Genomic DNA, 19940 nt, shown 5'->3' on the forward strand with positions numbered 1-19940 from the left:
TTTCATTGCCATGCAGAAAAATGTACCTCCGGAGTGGGGCGTCATTGGTCTCAAATCCAACAGACTGCACAACAGTTCAACTGGCTGAACCAGCTACAAGCAATGCTTACTTTGAAAAAGGTACCACAAACTCATTATTAATCTTGTAACATTAATTGGCACTGATCCCATAGCTAGACCTATCTACAATGTAAAGAAACCTTCGAACAATTAAACACTCGATATACCACCGATTTCTCCGCCCAGCTAGCCAAGTGACTACGAGATTTAAAAAACTCCAACAATTTTACCATATGACATATGCAAATCAAATATGCTTTTGGTATGCTTTTCCTCGACAAAATTAATGTCGAGGTTGAAATTATTTTTCAAAGAGATGGGGTTTGTGTTAAGAAAAAAAACGAAAAATAAACACCTGTGTAATAACCTTTGTGTTACTTAAACAGTATCCAGAATGATAAGTTCGAGGCATCGAGCGATTCCTCGTTATAGAAAGTTATTTCATTTTACTCAATGCCCCTCTTATTTTGTGTGTAGCATGTTCCATCATTATTATCGATAAATGGCAAATATTCTTCAAATGAGTTTCGTGTGTTTCGGTTGTTAGGTTTTTCGAGACCACGTAAATAAGTGGGAGAAACTATAGGTTATCTGGCGAGTGTCAATTGTTCGTTGGTATTTTATTATCGAGGATCATTCTACACACGAAATCTACGAAAAATTATGTTCAACGAGTAATAATACCTCTGTAGGATACACTTACCTTTCTATGTGAATGCGATAGCCACGATATTAAGCATCATATAGTATTAATATTAAATATCAATGCTGGAATATTTCTGATTAATGAAAGACACATATTGAACGTTCATGATTTATAGGTTTGGAAGAATGTGAATGGCTTGGCAGGACCCCGATTGTTGCAGTTGCAGTTGACGGTTTGACTTTCTATCTTGCTGGGGTTCCCACACACGACAGCATTCAGGTTCGTAGCTTTCGACGTCAGTTGAGATTCATTACTCTTTTTAAGAGTAATACCGATAATTTAAATTGAAACAAAAAGAAGAATGCATTATTTTTATTTCGCCTTGTTTGATTGATAATCACACACATAATCTATTATACCATTATAACGGGCATGTCGTTGAACCTACTGTCGTTCCTTTACTGAATTTTACTAGAGTCTAAATAATATATATCCATATTATATGTATTCACACTTTTTAATTTGCATTTATTGCATTTGTATAGTTAAGAAAAAAACTAACACAATTGCTGACAGACACATTTTTACGAATAGAAGGCAAGCCGCGAAAAAGTAGATGATTTAAGGACTTCGATTGGATTCAACAAACATATGCGTTTTATGCGTCTTACCCCTTCGTATTTTCATTATATGACCTGCACATACACTTATTTCATCTCTTAACGCACTTCGTATTTTTCTCTAGTCCCATTCGTAGATATCTCTTAATTCCATTAGTATATCTAAACATGTTTACACAACACGACATTGAGCCCATATTAACCAAACAATTCATAAACTCAAGTCTTAAACTAAACTGTTATTGAAACGGTAATGTTGTGAAAGTTTGATACATTTCTTTATGAATTCAAATTAAACATAATTGTTACACAATTATTTTTTAAAAGCAAATGTTTTATGACAAAGGAACTATGTGCATACCTTCAAACGCTGAACATATTTACCTTGAATCTACTTCTATTCTTTATTCTGAACACTATGAATTGGTTGATAAATACGTGTCCTGCACAATGGCTTCTTTAAACATTCTCATTGGGAAAGCATATTACTCCTGCTCTTTTTGTTTGATACTTTCATCAATGTGCGGAGTGGAATCAAACGAAAATTCCTTAGATGAAAATGAGTATGAAAACTATGAACTATCATGTCATGTTAATTCTTGATAGTAGTAATCATATTAAGTTTGATATTAAAATTACGTCGCATTGAATGAATATACAATACTTATTAAGAAACATTATCGATACTATTCGCGCGAGCGTTTAAAAAATATTTATGAAATTATGTATTTTTTCTATGTATGAGATAAATTTCTTAATGACGACACAATGTACTGTTACTTATATATTTTGAAGAACAAAAATACATTTTATTGTGGCAGTATAACTGAAGTCGGTATTTAATTAAAACATTCAATTTCAAAACAGGCAACTCATTTTTGTGATACGGAATGTTCAATCACAGCAGTTAAATGACGCTATTTAAGTGTTTTGTAATTCATCACACAAGATCAAAAGGTTTAGCGGAAAGCAAATAAAATGCAACGTATCGTTTGATATAATAAACAAGTAATTGTAAACATAGAGTGATTGTGTCTATGTTTCAGGGGCGACGTGTTCCGTATCCTCTTGTACTACTGTACTTCTGACAGAGACGCGGATGAATTCTTACAACTTCTAGTGGTAGACTCTCGCAAGTTTCCCATCAGTTATTAAACCTGAAACAATTTTAAGTTAAAGTCCTGTTCTGTATATGAACTACTTTTAACTAGCAGCCCCTCTGAATATAAACGCGTTCGTGGTTTAAATGAAGCACAGGTGTATAACGCGAAGTGATATTGATCTCCGATCGTGATACATCGGCTATCTCAGATTCCTCCGTAAGATAGGCCACGTGGCAAACGGTCGCCATCTTGCCTTATATTACTACTTTACTACCCGAAAGGTTATCAGTCTATTGTTATGAAGCTGTATACGATGCGCGTTGAACTAGCGCCAAACTTTTTACCAAAACTTTGATATTAAGAGCACTATTAACGTTCAGTTGTATTGCATTTTGACCTATAGTCCATTTGATTTACTTTTCCATTGTTATTTAATCACCCTTTTATCCAATGTTTTAGATGAAATTACGGTGTTTACAAAATAAACCAAACCGAAAGTGAAGCTGGGTGCATTACGTTTCGCGATGTAAACATTAAATATTTGTTCAGTTTGAGGAAGCGAATCGATCATAGACAATGGAATATGTATGCAAAACAGACTATCATTGCCGATTATTGTACTGGCTAAAAAATACCATTGATGACAGGTCATGTATAGAACGTTACTCAAAATAGTGACCATAAATCACTACAAATGTCTGGGTTGATCATTAATATAATTAATGCACTTTTCTGATATAATTGCCTGTATCTAGTTGTAAATACCATGATATTGATAAATTAAAACGTTTATTTCATAAATTAACAATTCGTGTTTAATTATTATCATTAAGGTAATATAGAATTGTATCATTATCATCATTAACTATTCTTAAAATTGAAATAATCTTAAATAATCACCATTACTTTAAAGAAGAATTTTTAAATTTTACTCATTATTTTTAAAGAATTTCCACATTTGCTTGATTCAAAATAAAATGTTTTTATAAGGGTTTTATTTTTAAGTTTTAACTATTTTTTTAGTTCGATTGCATTTAACGTACTAACTACGTACATGTATTTGAAATGCTATTGAGTTCGTTTCCTTGGCGTAGAACCAGTACTTGGATTTATTAAGAATGCTCCCACACTGGGAATCAAACCAGTGACCTCCAGATCATTAGGTGGACACCACATCCATTACACATCAGCATCCTTTAATTATTTTAATTATTTTAGTATTGCAACATTATATAATATAATGTTGTTACATAATTTTGGAAAATGAATAATGTGAAGTACTAAATAAATCTAAATGCATACAATTCTAATTGTGTATATTGTGTGATTATTAGTTACAAATTCACTTTTTACAGGTATACTGAATAATGAAAGACTGATAAGCATAAAATTGACAACTCATCTTCACAATGATACTTTGTGTGGCTTATTCTAAGAACAAACCCACGGTCAGTGAGAAACCTACAGTGTAAAAGAACCACTTGATATTAACTTATGGCTGACCAAACAAATGTTATCATTTAAAATAAAGAAAACTACCAGTTCAATATACAGTTTTATACCAATTATGACATTGACCAACACAGACAATAATTCTAAGGTTGATTTTTTCCCAAAACTGACTGTTACAATTGGATACTGTTTTAAGCTTCACTCTACTTTGTCTGAAAATAAAAGTCCTAAATGATGTAATAGAAACATACATATTTAATTTTTAGTTTTACAAGTATATATATACATATACTATAATATCTTTTTATCAATGGTCAATCAATTTAAGTTTAAATTACTCGGTGATCATTTACCAAAATGTGTTAGTTACTGGTCACTGCAAAAACGTTTTCCTTGAAAACATTAAGTTACCAAAAATATAACAGCAACCACCGTTGTCAGTTGTCCAGATATCCGTTCCTACATATTTTGTCAGGTCGGTCATGTGCGTAAACATATTTGTTAAAATATGTTACATTTGTTGCAAATTATCAGGATATATTAAAGTTTGAAACTCAGCTGATTATCCTTCGTTAAAATAGTAAAGAGCCTGTGTATACCTCTGTATTGCTTATATATTTTATCATATCATTTATGAATATGTCGTTTCCCTTGAAGTGGTATGATGAATTTCAGGGCCTTCATAAAAACATAATAAACTCATAAATATCATGCTACATGAGAATGGTAACTAAGATTATCAAAATAAAGACTTATTTCTTACGAATTAAATTTCTTACGAATTCATGACTTTGAAAAATTAACCACCTCCTAGTCTTGATATGTAATATTTTAAGTATTTAGTAGGTCTTAGCAAACTTATAGTGATATATTTTAATCTTAGAAGGTCTAATAGATGTTTTGGAGATACAGAATGAGTATGCTATAGAGACGTTTTGAGGATACATAATAACCAGGTCTTAAAGACGTTTTGAAAATACAGAATGAGTAGGTCTAAAATACTTTCTGGAGATACAAATAGAGTCGGTCTTATAGACGTTTAGGAGATACATATTGAGTCGGTCTTCCATACTTCATGGAAATACAGATTGAGTATTTCGTACATAAGTTTTGGAAATACATATCGAGAAGGCCTTATAGACGTTTTGGAGATACAGTTTGAATTTTGAGTAACTCTTACAACCGTTTGGTAGATACAGATTGAGTATACTAATATATATATACACATTTGGGCGATACAGATTGCGTAGGACTTATAGACCGTATGGAGATTCAGTTTGATAATCTAATTAGGCCTTACATAATTTTGGATGTACCGTTTTGTCTAAGTAATGATCAAGCGACGGTTAACAGAAGACACCGGGAGAAACAAGTACGTTTGCTAGTTACCGGAAGTCTTCAAATTGTTGCCGGGGTCATGAGGGTGCTTAAAGACCGGCAATCAAACCGCTAGACGCTGAGAATCGGAAACACTTTTCTGAAAATAGTTTTTACGTGTATTGACATTTTTTTTGCATAATCAACATGAGTTTTTTGTCATTCAAAATCGGCTCCGGTAACCGGACCCATTTCCAATGGAAAAAAGTATATATTTTTTCCCTAATTGGACCTAACAATTCCCAATTAAAGATGTTTTGTTTTAGATCTCAATATTTTGTTCTTCTCCCATCCATATAAGATCAACCTTAGTAAATATAATACTAGACACACTTGTATTTTCAGTTTTTATGCATTTCTTGGCAAAACAACAACAACACTAATTCCCCAATTTGAGTCAAAACACCGCGATTTTTTTCAAATGCAAACGGACCCGGTCCCATTCCCAAAATGGTGAGAAAAAAAATGCTCAATACTTTTTCGCATCTCATTACATTTTCACAACCGTTTTTTATTGTAAGCACTTTATTTATGTACTAGATTATTCAAACATATATTATGTATTACTGCTTTAATCTGAGATTTACTACGATAATTTGGTTCTAGAACTTCATGATTATTATTTCTGAAATCGTGTAAACAAAGATGGACGATACCTGTGTGTACTTCATTTCATCGTGGTCAGAACGTTATATTTCTCGAGTATCTATGTAACCCATTGAGCTAGTGAATTGCTATGAAATCAAACTGATAGTATATAATAAAGTTTTTTTTTAATTTGAATTATAGTTCTATGATGATAATGTGCAATATGTGTATAAGTATGTATGGGCTAAGATTGAGGCTATATTCGTTTAATTATTATAATAGGAACTGCTTAATGATTAATCTTACACTGTATAACAATTAATTCAAAAATCTTTTCCAAGTTGCGTTATAAATAGTTAAGTTACCGTTTAAAAAAACTGTAATAAAATTCAATACCAATAAACTTATTTCACATCATATTTTTATGTAATATAATATTGTTACTTAATTATGAATGTAACAAGACATAGAAAAATTCTAAAAACTCTTAAAATATGGTTAAAAGTCTTCCTCAAATAACGCATTCGTGTCTACATGTCATAACAACTTCACCATTGATTGTGTTATGAGGCTATTGTATTTATAGTGTATGAAAAAGTATTTATTAATGATCTTTGAAAATCAGCAAGGTCCTTTTATAAGAAATATGTATGCATTGATGTTTTCTTGAATGAAGCAACATTTATTTGTATTTTACATGTAATAAAATAGGCCATTTTGAAGCGAATGTATTCGATTTCAATATATTATTGTATAATGCATAAGCAGCTTTCAAGCAAATAGTGATCAGAAATTGTTATGAATATTATTCAAGTTCAGTTCAACAGAGGAATAATTAAATGCATAAATTACTTCAAAGTTCATTCAAATACATGTTTATGTTTATGTGATCTTATCCTAAACACTGCGGCAAATAAATATCAACAGCTTTATTTTATTTCTCAACCATGACTGACGATAGCGCTTTCTCAAAATTAACCCAAAATAAATTCATATCCCCCTCCGAAAAATACACACTTAAATACCGCAATTATCATAAAAGGGTTTATAATCTAATAAATCATCTCCAGCACTTAAACACTCTGTATTCAGCCGTATATACTAATAATAACCTATAGATCTGTATTTTATACAGCCAGAGGCTGTATAAGGTATTTCAATTTGAATCATTTTATTTAGCGTATTATTGAGTTATAAAGAGATTCATAGGTCGTATTTGTTCGGTTCATTTAACAAATAATGACATTTAAATTTGAATAATTTGTAGTTTAATACAACTTTTAATAATAAGAGTTAATAACTTGCAATTCATTTGTGTTCATGTTATTCTCGTATTAACTTTTCCATTTAATACAACACTTGGTTAAAAATTCACTTTAATAATCTGTTTGCAATGTAAACATAAATGCAGCAGTGAAGACCACATGTATACCACCACCACGGCAATTATACCATTTTAACTATTAGCAGTTTTAAAATAGCATGTTTATGGGAATACAAGTGCACAGTTTAATATTCTTGAACAATGAGTTATTTTCGTGTTAAATTGAAACTTAGAAACTTATGATGAATGGATGGCTGTTGAGCACATTAAAAACTATGTTATATTCGTACTGCAAAACAGTGACATTTGGGGAGCAATGAACAACTCGTATTTTACAACATTAGAAAGTTTACAAAATAACAGCAATACACAACTGCTCAATAGACTATTCCACTGATTAACCTATTTGTCCTTAATAATAAGAGAAAGGTTGTAATTTATTGTGTTTAACTAATGCGTTAATACATACATGCGTATAATATATTATTAATCCATTTATTACGAGTAACATCATCCTTTGCAAAACCGAAAAGTCCATTGTTTCCCTTTTCCGCACGTTCTTTGCACCCGAAAAAAACACACACAGAAAAAGCACACGTTTTTAATAAAACTTGTATATAAAGATATGTATTAAAATAGCACGATATTGAGTGTCAAACTTGACATAAAGCGCGAAGTGTTCAGGCTTCGATCCGTAATAACAATGGACGAGTTTCTGTGTCATGCGCGTTGAGTGAATGTGACGTCACAACCAAAATAGGTGGCGGAAATACCCGGGCGGTTTACGGAAAACAAGATCATCGTTTTAAGTATCATTATATTATTTTTGCGATTGCTCTTGATGATACCACTCGTTTTAGAATATACATATTTATAAAATAGCAGTTTTCGTTATAAAATCGGAATTTTACCTTTTTTATATGTTGTGCATTGAAAAATGGAGCAATTTTCTGACTTATTGTATTATTGTTTTTGGTAAAACTAAACATAGAAGTTTTTACGGTTAGACCACGGCGTTATAACAAAAGTGATCTGGCCACGCCAGATGATATACATTGGAACCGGGCCTACCTGTTTTAAGTCCGTGTCTACTTGAAAGTTTGAGATGAAGGGTGACATGGATCATTACACAAGCTCTGTGTACGACACCGACGATGATCCTTAATTTAAGTAGCAAGATTAGTCTAATGTTGAGTGCGAATCAGACGATGATGAAAACATTGGGTAAGTATCTGTTAAAACTGTCATCAGTTGAATTAAACGTATGTTTGCTATTTTGTGTTTCAATATTATTATTGTTTTGTTGTCAATATATTTTTTGATCAAATTAGGTACATACCCCCTTTTGAAGCTTTTTTATTTGTGATAACGCACAGATCCGTCTGTGCAAAATTTCCTGTACTTTGAAAACAAGGTACACATGTTAACAATCTTAACACAATGCGTTGTGTTAAATACACGGATAAATGATGACAGTGGCAATTAATGTTTAAAAAATGAGGTTCAAAAGCACGAAAAAAAGCGTTAACCTTAAACGAACGCAAGCGTTTCCTACCGATATTTGTTTGATGTCATCACCTGATGAAACAAAGGTTTTTGAGGCACATAACACGATGGTGTAAAATTCTTCTGTCTGTCCAAACAGTTCATGTAATAGCTTGGATTGTATTTGTTATGGTATCGTTCACAATTTGTACACATTCTTTTGTTTCTTAAACTCAAACTCGCCTAGAATCGCATCGAGTAACACAGTTAAGGCTTTGTATATATTAAGGCATGCTTGTTTATAAGGAGTCGGTCTATCCGCGCTGGTTGTTGGTCCGCGCTTTTCACCTGGGCGACTCGGATTCTCCTGAGGCAAATGGATCATCTGAGTTTGGATGGTTGTACTCAGGCTTCCCCAACCACAAATTGCCAATCTGAGTTTGGATGGTTGTACTCAGGCTTCCCCAACCACAAATTGCCAATCTGAGTTTGGTTGGTTGTACTCAGGCTTCCCCAACCACAAATTGCCAATCTGAGTTTGGTTGGTTGTACTCAGGCTTCCCCAACCACAAATTGCCACATCCAAATTTGAAGTCTTTCAGCAACAACTAGGCAGCTGGAACTTGCAGCTTTAATACAAAAGTTCGTCCCGAATTTCGTGATTTTAAAAAGACAGAAACTGCTGCATTACTTCTTGCTAAGAAATCTGGAGAAGGCCCCGGTACTTAATCAAGGTATACATCTACATCGTAAAGTAATGGAGTTGGTGTCAGCCTAGCGACCGGGAATTTACAGATTCGATCCCCAATGTTATCTAGGTCTCCCCCAAATACACCAATACCTATTTACCCAGGAAACACACCCAAGAGCGATTCAATAAGTGTTAGACTTCTGATGCAATCGAGCTTAAATAAAACTAAATCACTACATCCGCAATGTATCAATACTGAAAACATTATTGTCAGACGAAATTGGTTAAATAACTGTAACACCAAAACCGATTTATATTGTTTTATTCCCACGAAGAACTGTATTTTAATCGTTTAAATCGGACACCCTGTCTTTACAATCAATGCAATTTAATGAGTATGCATTCAACTACAAAACATATCATTACACTCTAGCCTATTACGTTACAGTTTATGAAATAGAGAAATGGTATACTTTCGGTTCAATACAACTAGTCAACACTTTCGGCTTAATACAACTTGTAAACAAGTAGCAAAAAAAACAGTATTCAATGAATGCTTATGTTTGCCTATGTTGCGGTAGAAGTTAAAACAGTGTATCAGGAGTTTAACAAGAGGTTAAATTAAAGTAGTTATGTACATGTTCGAACGGTATTCTATGTACTGCGTTTTCATTGATCAAAGATGTTTTATATGAATTCATTATATTATAAAATATTACATTTATATGAAAACTATTATAGCGATTAGCATAACAATAATTGGTTTGTTATTGTTTTTTTTATATTTATGTCAATTTAAATTTGACACTTGATCGAACAAAACAGCAAACATATTTTGAGAATGTGCTCAATAGATCTTACCTCGCTTTTTAAATGCTTGTTTAAGTTACCCCACGGTAACTTTTAAACCTAGGTACGTTTGTGGTTATTCAGGTTTTCTAACCGTTAGGAAAGTTGATTTGATCGACACGATATACATACAAGTAACCAACCGCCCACAATCGAATGTAACCACCGGTACATTTAATACATCATTTTCTTATGACATATATTGTGCGCGCTTCAAACGACTATTTCGTATACGAATTAAATGGCATTTGCGGACAGCAAGGTGAATGAATCCAAACGAGCAACTCGCGTGTTTCAAAGCTTAATTTGAAGTATGCAAACGGGGAAGTCAGTTGTAATACAAATTCTGAATTAAAGACAATGTATGGCAGGAATTAACTTGCAAAGTGTATGCCGCCGGAAATGCACCGCGCAACGTGGGTCAGCTCAAGCAAACATGGACCAACATATATTCATAGTAACGATATGTAATATTGATAAATTACTTAAGCATTATTTATAAAACCGCAAAAGTGTACCACTAGCCTGATTATTTCTATTTTTAAGTGCTAGTTCTCGTTGTTGTTGAAACTGATGTAACATACACTTAGTCAATTGTCATCGCAACATGCTACTATTATCATTTGGGTGAAAGTACTGGTCTCATGGCTTCGTTATAAAAATGATCTCTCTACTCCAAATTACGATTTGTACACCTCTAAAACACCACACTGACTAAATGGTTAACATTAACATTGAATAGCATGCGATCATTCTGTTTATAGGCAAGTTTAAACTTATCCGGTTCATTAGATCAGCAGTATAGAACATTGAAGAAGTGCGTGTAACCAAGTGGAAAGTTTGTAATGCTCATGCACAGTTGAATAGTGATATGATGACAAGGGTCTTTATTTAACTATGGTTAAGCTAAAATTGAAGACCGTGAATGCAAAATTGGCAGTTATTTTGTTGCTTGGATTATTTATAAATTAAATATTAAAATTAAAGGTAAGATAATATTTCATATTTTTAATTTGTTTTGTATTAACTGATATTTATCCTATTACCAGATAAAATCGATTGTATAACAACGATCGTATAAACTTAAGCTTTAAACTATCGCTATTTTTAGATCAGATTTGTTTTTTACAAAAAATCGGAAAATCTGTTTTTGTCAACTACGGACAGATAAAATCGGCAAAAAATGCGATCTTTGATAATTATTTATAGAAAATGGAGAAAATAATAGGATAAATAGAATATTACACGAGTTTTGGATGAAGATCAAGTTAATCATGCTCGACTCGAACCATGTTAGCGCTCGGCAAGCCTCGCGCTACATCGGTTCTAAGCCTCGCATGATAAACTTGATCTTTATCCAAAACTCACATAATATACTCTATTAGAAAGAGTTTTATTATACGGAAAAAGCTGATAATTCGTTTAGGTCGTTTGACAAGTAAATGGCTAATTTATTAATTAGCTTTTTTTAATAACTTTATCGTCGCATGTTGCTTTATTATGTATGGTGCGGTTGCGCTTACTGTTCACGTAAGTCGGTGATTGTTCTCCATCCGGACAAATTATTCTTACATGGAAACTATCGATGCATCTGATCACACTCGGCATACCCCGAAAAGACGAAAAGAATTTGCAAACTTATGTGCGTCTTTAAGTTCGTCGTACGAGGTGGGAAATCGCATTGCTATGTCTTAAAAGTCGAATGACGCAGCAGTCACTGCAAGCGTCTGCTTAATCGTCGACATTGTTTTGTTCGTCGATGGTCAACTCCTATAATGCGTGAACATACGTATCTAAGCAGTAAAGGGTTAATATGAGCCGTGCTCTGTGAGCTTTTGGAACCAACTTTATTCAAATAAACTGTATATTTGTAGCCGAAGTATTGTTTTAAGGAATATATACCTTTAAGACTATGTATATAATGTAATGCAAAGTATTTAAGGTTATCTTGTTGCTGCCTTTTATTCTTCAGTACCATGTTATTGCTTATCAGTTCTTTTATAATCGGATCAAAAGGGATAACTGATTTTTTACCAGCTTTTTTTCGTTTGAGTGTGAACTTGCACCTTTTTTAAAATTCAGTGTTTTATTCTAGACATTTTATTGTAGTATTTAACTTAATTCTGCCAGCTTGGTAATTAAATGAATCAAGCAAAAATGATGTGTTGTCCAGTATCATTATCAAAGTTGACATAAATGTAGAAAAATTGATTGTTTTTACTAATGTGAGTGTATAAGATAAAAGGAGGATATATCGTTATGATGTTTTTGAACGTAATCATGGTCAAATTTAGAGGTGATCTTCTCGGAATACACTTGAACAAACACCTTTCATTTCCATTTTCTTTTGCTACACATAATCTAAAGCGATAAATGAGAATAACCTTTCGAGAATTTCCTTATTTAACTCAAAAATCTGTTCACAAAATGGTCAGAAAAAGGCCCGCATTTGAATAACAGAATAAAATGTTACATAAATTAGAAGACAATTCAGTTGCTTCATCACATGTGCATTTAAAGATCATTTCAGGACAAGATGCATCACGAGTAAATCGCTCAAATATAAATGTGTTGGTATCCATCACAAGACCTATTCCTTCCAAGAGGAGGCGCCTGAAAACAATCCTGAAAAAAGGCCCCGAAGCATATGACCGATGGTCTCATTATGCGACTCATATCTTTGTCTTCATCAATTTGAGTTACATACTTTCTAAGATATTTTTTTTTCGATATTATCTAGATATTAAGTTATTATACACTTGTGAATATAAAAATTGCCTATAACATATAACTAGTATAGATGTGTTGGGTAATTTTGATTCAAATTGCGTAAAAAACAAAACTTGTTTATATTCACGCGTAGGAATAGAATAACACATATGTATATATATATATATATATATATATATATATATATATATATATATATATATATATATATATATATATATATATATATATATATATATATATATATATATATATATATATCAATGACCTGAGAGATGATTGACCACCATATCAACGGCGTATGATTCCAGGCGATGATCGCCTGAGCCAACTGGAACCGTAAATTGAACACTATCGTCTAAACCACAATTTCCACTAACATCGGTACATGGAATGCCTTAATCATGTACGAGACAGAAGAGGAATGGTAACAGAGATGAGAAAGTTCAACCTTAACATCTTAGGAATCAGCAAATCGAGATGGAAGTTACTTCTTTCCTCGGGGAATGCGCGAGAACATTCACACATCCCTGGATAATATTCAAGTTTGCACAGAGAGAGCTCGTATGGTGGGTGGCATTCAGATCAATGACAGCCTCTTTTCATACCATTAAAATATGATAATTATGAACATAACAAAAGTGCTACATCCGAATACGCGAGTTCAGACGACAAGCAGGATTGCAAGATGGACAAAAAGTGAACACATCATTTTGTATAAGTGACATTAACGCAAAGATCCGTAATGACAACAAAAGGGTATAAGTAGATCATTGGAAAGCAAGAGATAGGCGAGATGAATGACATCAATGAGATGTTTGACCTCTGCGCCGCATGAAACGTTGTCATTGGAGGAATTGGTTTCCACCACCGAAGAAGGATAGAAAGGCAACATAAGTATTCCAGACTTGGCCCCGTAGAACCAGATTGACCATTTGTAAATCGTGAGGATGTTTCGCCGCCTTGTTTATAATGAATGTCTCAAGCAAGGAGCAGACATACGTTCAGACCATCATCTTCAAGTCGACCGATTGCAACTGAAGATCAAGAACAGTTATCCAGTCCACGCCAGCGTCAAAACACTGCGTCGCTGAAAGGCACCTTGAAAAAAAGAAGAGTTCATAGTCACTCTCCAAAACGTGATAGGTCCTTAAGGAGCTGCTTTAGGAAGAGACGATAGAAAAAAACTGGCAGAAAGTGATATAACTTCAACATTCCAAAGAGTTCTTCGACCCACATAATGTGGATATCAGCACAGACAAATAGTTGAAGAAAGGAAACAAACAAAGCTACAGTCAACAACAGAAAAGAAAATTATCAGCCGAAGACGCGTACATAGACGACAATAGAAATACCCGACGAACTATAAGAGCAGACGAGCGGTTCTACCTAGAGCTGCAAGTAATTCAAGCAGCAGATGCAGCACACAACACAAAATAAATGAGATGTACTCCATCACTAATTGCAGAAAATTATCACACACCAGAGAGGCCTGTACGGGACAAGAATGGAGAGACGATAGACGATGGTGAAGGCAAGAAGAAGATGTTATCGAAAACTTTTAGGAGCTACTCTACAAGCTACCTTCTGCTAAAGCTAAGCATATTCGTCAAGACACGATCGATCTGCCAATTAAAATTATGAGCATCCACAAGGAAGAGATCCGCAACGCCATTACTAGATTAATCGAAGAACAGAAAATGATGGCAAACAGGCAGAATCGATGCAGGCTTACGTCCAGACCAGTGTGGAGCTACGAAACTCACACTTTATCAATTTATGGGAAGAAAAGGTAATACAAACAGAGTGGAAAGAGGGTTATTCAATCTAGCCTCAATACAAACGACCGTATTTTCTGTTCAAACTTCCGAGAAATAACTGCCAATCATAATGAATGTGTTAATCGCATCTTTATTAACCGAATGAAATGCGCTGTAGACCCCTATGTTCTTTACTCACAAACGGCCCGAAAGGATGGGTGATTGTACGGATCAGGTCGCATCCCGTGCTCCATTCCGGAGCAATACATGTATTGAAACACGCCCTCGCTTTATCAAATACATCGACTATGAGCAGGCGTTCTACAGCGAAGGCTGGAAGTCCTTCTGGAGACTTCCGAGACAATAAGGAGTACAATTAAAGTTCACAAACATCATCATAAAGTCTTATGATGGGATGAGCTGCAGAAATGTCCGCAGCAGATAACTCAATGAGGCTTTCGCAATAAGAACCAGATAAAGACAAGGCTGCTTACACTCACAGTTCTGTTCCTGTTGGTCACAGACTGGGTCATGCAGTCATCGGAGGACCAGAAGACCAACATAGTTTATAGGAAACATTAAGAAACAGTTGGACGACCTCGACTGTCTCAAAGATCTGGTCCTTCGCTCTCACACAAAAAATAGATGCAGGAAAATACTTACATCGTTGCGGACAACTCAGCAAGACTTGGCCTCGCCATGTACAGATTGACGAGCAATGTGTTTAAGACATACGCATCCACAGATTAAAACCCAATACAATCTAAGGCGAGCTTGAAAAGATATGAGGATCTAGCGCGGAAGTCAACAATGCTACGATAAGGCTCTTAAACCTTTGTGAAGCCAGTATTGATCTATGGGTCAGATACATGGAGAACCAAAAAGGAAATTAAGCTCCAAACAATCATTTATCCGTAGACACGTGATAACGACAGCTATACTACACACGCATACTGTTGGCGAATAAACTTAAATTGAAGTTGTATTTGTTAAACTGTTCTTAAAATACTTGTTTTCCCAATCACACGCTCACCGTTAGCAGTTTGTAACAAGTCCATGTGAAAAATCCAGAAGTTTTATGGTTTTAATTGAGTTCCGTTTGCATAACATAATCGAGTTTATTACAATATCGTCTTCATTACGTACTTATTTTCAAAACAAGTAATTAAGAATTACGGTTTGTTACTGAATCCAAATTGTATCTGGTGACAGCATAACGCACGGGTTTTTATTTCAGGATACCGGGTATTAACATGGATAACGGTTATTATCAAATGCATGAGTACCAGGCACCGGCGTGGGCACAACACCTGAATCACATACCATCGCATATAGTGAAGGTAAGCAAATTTTTTCCATAATATAGGCATATGCCAATCTTACTATGTTAACTGTGTTATACATGGTATTGCTTTACACTTATGCAGTGGTTCCCGCGAGTTTAGAATTAAGCCCCGTTCAAAGTAAAACTTAGTAAATAATTCCTGTAGCACGTAGACTTACAAAGGTCAAGGCAATATGAATGATTGTTAATTATGCTAGACCAATTTTTAGTACAATTCATTTCACTTCAGCAGTTTCTGTACTCTTTTACAATGTATTCAGTGATAGTGTCTTTACCGATCGTATGTAACAGTTGAGTATAACAATCTTTTGAATTTATGCGACATCACGGTTACAGGTATTGATCTCGTTTTTATTAAACTACATCTACATAACTGCGTACTGTGTTATTTGACTTTTGGAGAAAATGGTACCGATATATTGGCTTCATATTTAAAAACAAAATCATGCAAAATGTAATAAAAACAATCATAAATTCGAACGGGTGTTAGACAAACACTTCGATGCATAAAATATTACATTGCCTTAAGTTTGGGCTAGAAATATAAAAACACTAGTACGGCGGATTTAAATTAATTACTTTGTAAATGAACGCTATAACGTTACTACCAGACGCAGTTCTACCTCATCTAGGGCTTATTATTTCAAAGTTATTTGTGCAAGGTCTTCTTTTCCCTCTACCCCAATGTAGCTGACTTCTCTGAACACTCCGATACATCGCTGGAGCCTTCCCGGAGTACCGGATGGGTTCCAAGTGTTTATCAAACGCGATGATCTTACTGGCGCAGAATTATCTGGAAGCAAGGTATACCTCATTTTATGACATTTTTTAAGTTTTTTGCTAATGTATTTAGGTTATCATTTCATGATGGAGAACTTTGACATTCCTAAAGATCTACTTATCCGTTGTTTCCCAATTGTATTGTTTATAATAGATATTACCACGCGTCTTAAGCTGTTTTGGATAATGGTCAATACCAGTGCGTGATCTGGGACACACTGAGTCGTAAAAGCTTTACTCACCTTTTGAGAGACTAAAGACTCTTCTAAGTTTGAACGTTTGTTTTTCAACAAACGAAACGATGCTTCTATACTCGATAAAGATGTACGGTCATTTTGATACCAAAAGGTGTAATGTTATGAATATTTATATCCTAAGATGACTGAAATCATCAAAATGTTGTGTTTTTTAATCGTTCTATGAAACGAAGATTTTGATGATCTGCAATTTCCCTACCCCGCCTGGGTATTCCGGCCACCCATCATGAAACTTGAACATTTTGCGCTAAACGTGAACTCAGACGCGTGAGTTTGCTATAGAGCATAGACATAAGTCTGGGGCTGCCCCAACCATATTTTCTGAAATTTAGGAATACAAAGCTTCAAGGAAAACCCCAGTGAAACCAAACGACCTTGAACAAATGCAGAATAAAAGAGAATAGTGTTAAAAGCCTTTGCTAAAAGAGACCTAACATTGGAATGTTGCCAATATATACTTTTTTAGATTACTTCATTTAAATCGAAACAAATTTTATATCTTTAGTCACTTTGACCCAACGAAATCCTGACCAACGAGTCAAATTCAGTTATAAATACCAAAAGTGTCACGGTAATGAGCAAGCGATTCTATGAATTGACATCACACTTGTGTTAGTAAAACACCGTCTATTGATTAAAGCGACCCAAATTAAACGTTGTTTACCTTATCTAAATTTCATGAATGGCACTAAATTCAATATTTAAATGGAAAATTGGTAATGTCTATAATTAAAACAATTTTAATGGCAATATTTAACACGGTTGTGCTAAGCAAAACCCAATATATGAGCATCTCTGAAACCTTTATTAACTGGCTAATACAGCGAAAGACAGACGTGATCTTCAGTCCATCTTGCTCAAACGCTGCCATAGCCAATGTGCCAGCTTTCGAAATGCAATCTATCTGAAGACTAAAGTTAAATGCATTAGGATTTCATAAAACGGAATACGCTTGTTAATCAGTTTTGTCTTACATTATTATCATTTATGCAAATTATAGTTGCATGAAACTCGATTTAAGGAGCCCCATAACACCGTTTTTCATGAGGGCCAATAAGTTTAGATCAAATTAAGTCACTTCTGTTTTGAATAAAAAAAGGCGAGTTAATTAGAATATGTGTCAATCGCGATCTTTTCACATTCTTGCTGGTAAATATAACCGTTATTAATAAAGTGAGGTGCGCACACGTTGTTATATGCACTAAATTAGATTTTAAAATGTTGATTAGGATAAAACCTTTTCATGTTAGACTTAATTATGTTTAACAATATTTAATTAGAGCATCGTTGATTAACGATTAACACTGATCTGATATATAATCATTGTTATGATATCTTAGTGATCATATTCCACATAGGTCCGCATTCTACAGTTTCTGTTCGCTGAGGCCCTTAGGAACAACGCTCGCCACGTGGTGACAGGGGGCTGTCTGCAGTCTAATCACTGCCGCGCAGTAGCCCTCACGTGCCGCCAACTGGGCTTGACGCCCCACATTGTGGTGGCAAGGGTGTCAAAGGTAAGCTATAATGGAATAAAACTCTTTGCAAATTCTAAGTCGCACAAAGGACAGGTAGCTGTAACCTTTCAATCAAGTACTTAACCCTACTTTATAATTATGTATATTATATTTCAATATATGGCTTAAACGCGTGTAGATATAACTTAGTTTATCATAGATTTAATTTTAAGTTTTAATTATTATAAGTAAACTCAATGCAAACATTAAAATTAGTTTATACAAACTTATATTGCAGCCTTCAGCAACATATGTCAAGCTTTTGAGTGTGACATTTTATAGCATTGAAGTTTTCAATGAGAAACGATTTAAAATTAATTTGTTTGAACCTCCCGCGGCCCTTGCTAAATATACGCAAATATATAGGTAGGGATATCATTGCACTATTATTATTGTTATATTTTTCATTCAATGTATAATGTTTACATGATAGGGAATAATAGTGAAATCACTTCTTGCATGTGTAAACACAGCCCGTAGTGTGCATTGCGTAGTACATGTTTGAGAATTGAACTCAATATTGAAAGATTTTAACGAGTTTAAAACTCAAGAATTTTTCAAAGAACTATTTGTTTGTTTCGGCGCTAAATCGGAGGAACTTGTATCCAAAAGGTCAATAGCGTGTTCAAAGTAGAAATTAACTTTAAGTTTGAACACCTTAGTTTATTTACTATGGCGCTGTAAGTTCAAATGCAACTTGTATAACCATTATCTGCGAGTGAATTGAACATTGGGATTTTTTTATAAGATAAATGATTTGAAAATAGTATCACGGAGAGAAATAACATAGGTGAAAAACCAGAGCTTTTTAGAAGCATACCGACGTCATAATAACACGCCGTTTTTCGGCGAATTGTATTGGCATATTTCAACGTATATGCGATACTGATTAAAACGTAAAACCCCATAGTATGTTTTCACTTATTCACTGCCATAAATTAATAATAGTGTAAAATTTCTTAAACAAACCGAATACTTTATGTTGTTGTATCTCACGAAGAAAGAAGAACTCGGTGCAAAAGGAAACGCCCTGCTGTATCGGTTGGCAGGAAGTCATCTGTATCTGTCTCCAACGTGCTCGTACGAAGCGTTCTCGCAGAGACTGCGCAGTCTAGCAGGTTATATCAGGTCCCTACGTGTTCTGAACTGTAGAGCTTAGAATCGTGCATTTACCAATTGATCAATGCTGGGTGCACACCGGTGTTACTGACGTATTGCATGATAACGCATTGACAGTATGTATGTTTATAGTATATTATTTATGCTATTTTTGGTATGGATGTCTTAAGGTGTAATTGATATATAAATGGTTACCGGTTATAATGGCAGGAACTTTAAATGTGCTGTTGTTTTGTT

At 34.1% G+C, this 19940-nt stretch overlaps 1 protein-coding gene across 1 annotated transcript; it reads left to right on the forward strand.

Moving 5' to 3' along the window:
- Nucleotides 1-20: 20 nt before the first annotated feature.
- On the forward strand, nt 21-19879 carry LOC127870115 (uncharacterized). The gene is made up of 7 exons (XM_052412772.1): nt 21-120; nt 882-1001; nt 14394-14472; nt 15923-16025; nt 16721-16834; nt 18426-18584; nt 19874-19879. Exons 1-7 carry the CDS (start codon nt 21-23, stop codon nt 19877-19879), a joined length of 681 nt encoding a protein of 226 aa, XP_052268732.1.
- Nucleotides 19880-19940: the final 61 nt, after the last annotated feature.

Source organism: Dreissena polymorpha, chromosome 2 (assembly GCF_020536995.1).
Source record: "Dreissena polymorpha isolate Duluth1 chromosome 2, UMN_Dpol_1.0, whole genome shotgun sequence".
Classification (NCBI taxonomy): Eukaryota; Metazoa; Mollusca; class Bivalvia; order Myida; family Dreissenidae; genus Dreissena; species Dreissena polymorpha.

Coding starts and splice junctions, on each gene's coding strand:
- LOC127870115 (XM_052412772.1), top strand. CDS start 21: ATGTACCTCCGGAGTGGGGCGTCATTGGTCTCAAATCCAACAGACTGC. Junction 1,002..14,393: donor TCAGGTTCGTAGCTTTCGAC/GTCAGTTGAGAT, acceptor CACTAATTGCAG/AAAATTATCACACACCAGAG. Junction 14,473..15,922: donor GGTGAAGGCAAGAAGAAGAT/GTTATCGAAAAC, acceptor TTTTTATTTCAG/GATACCGGGTATTAACATGG.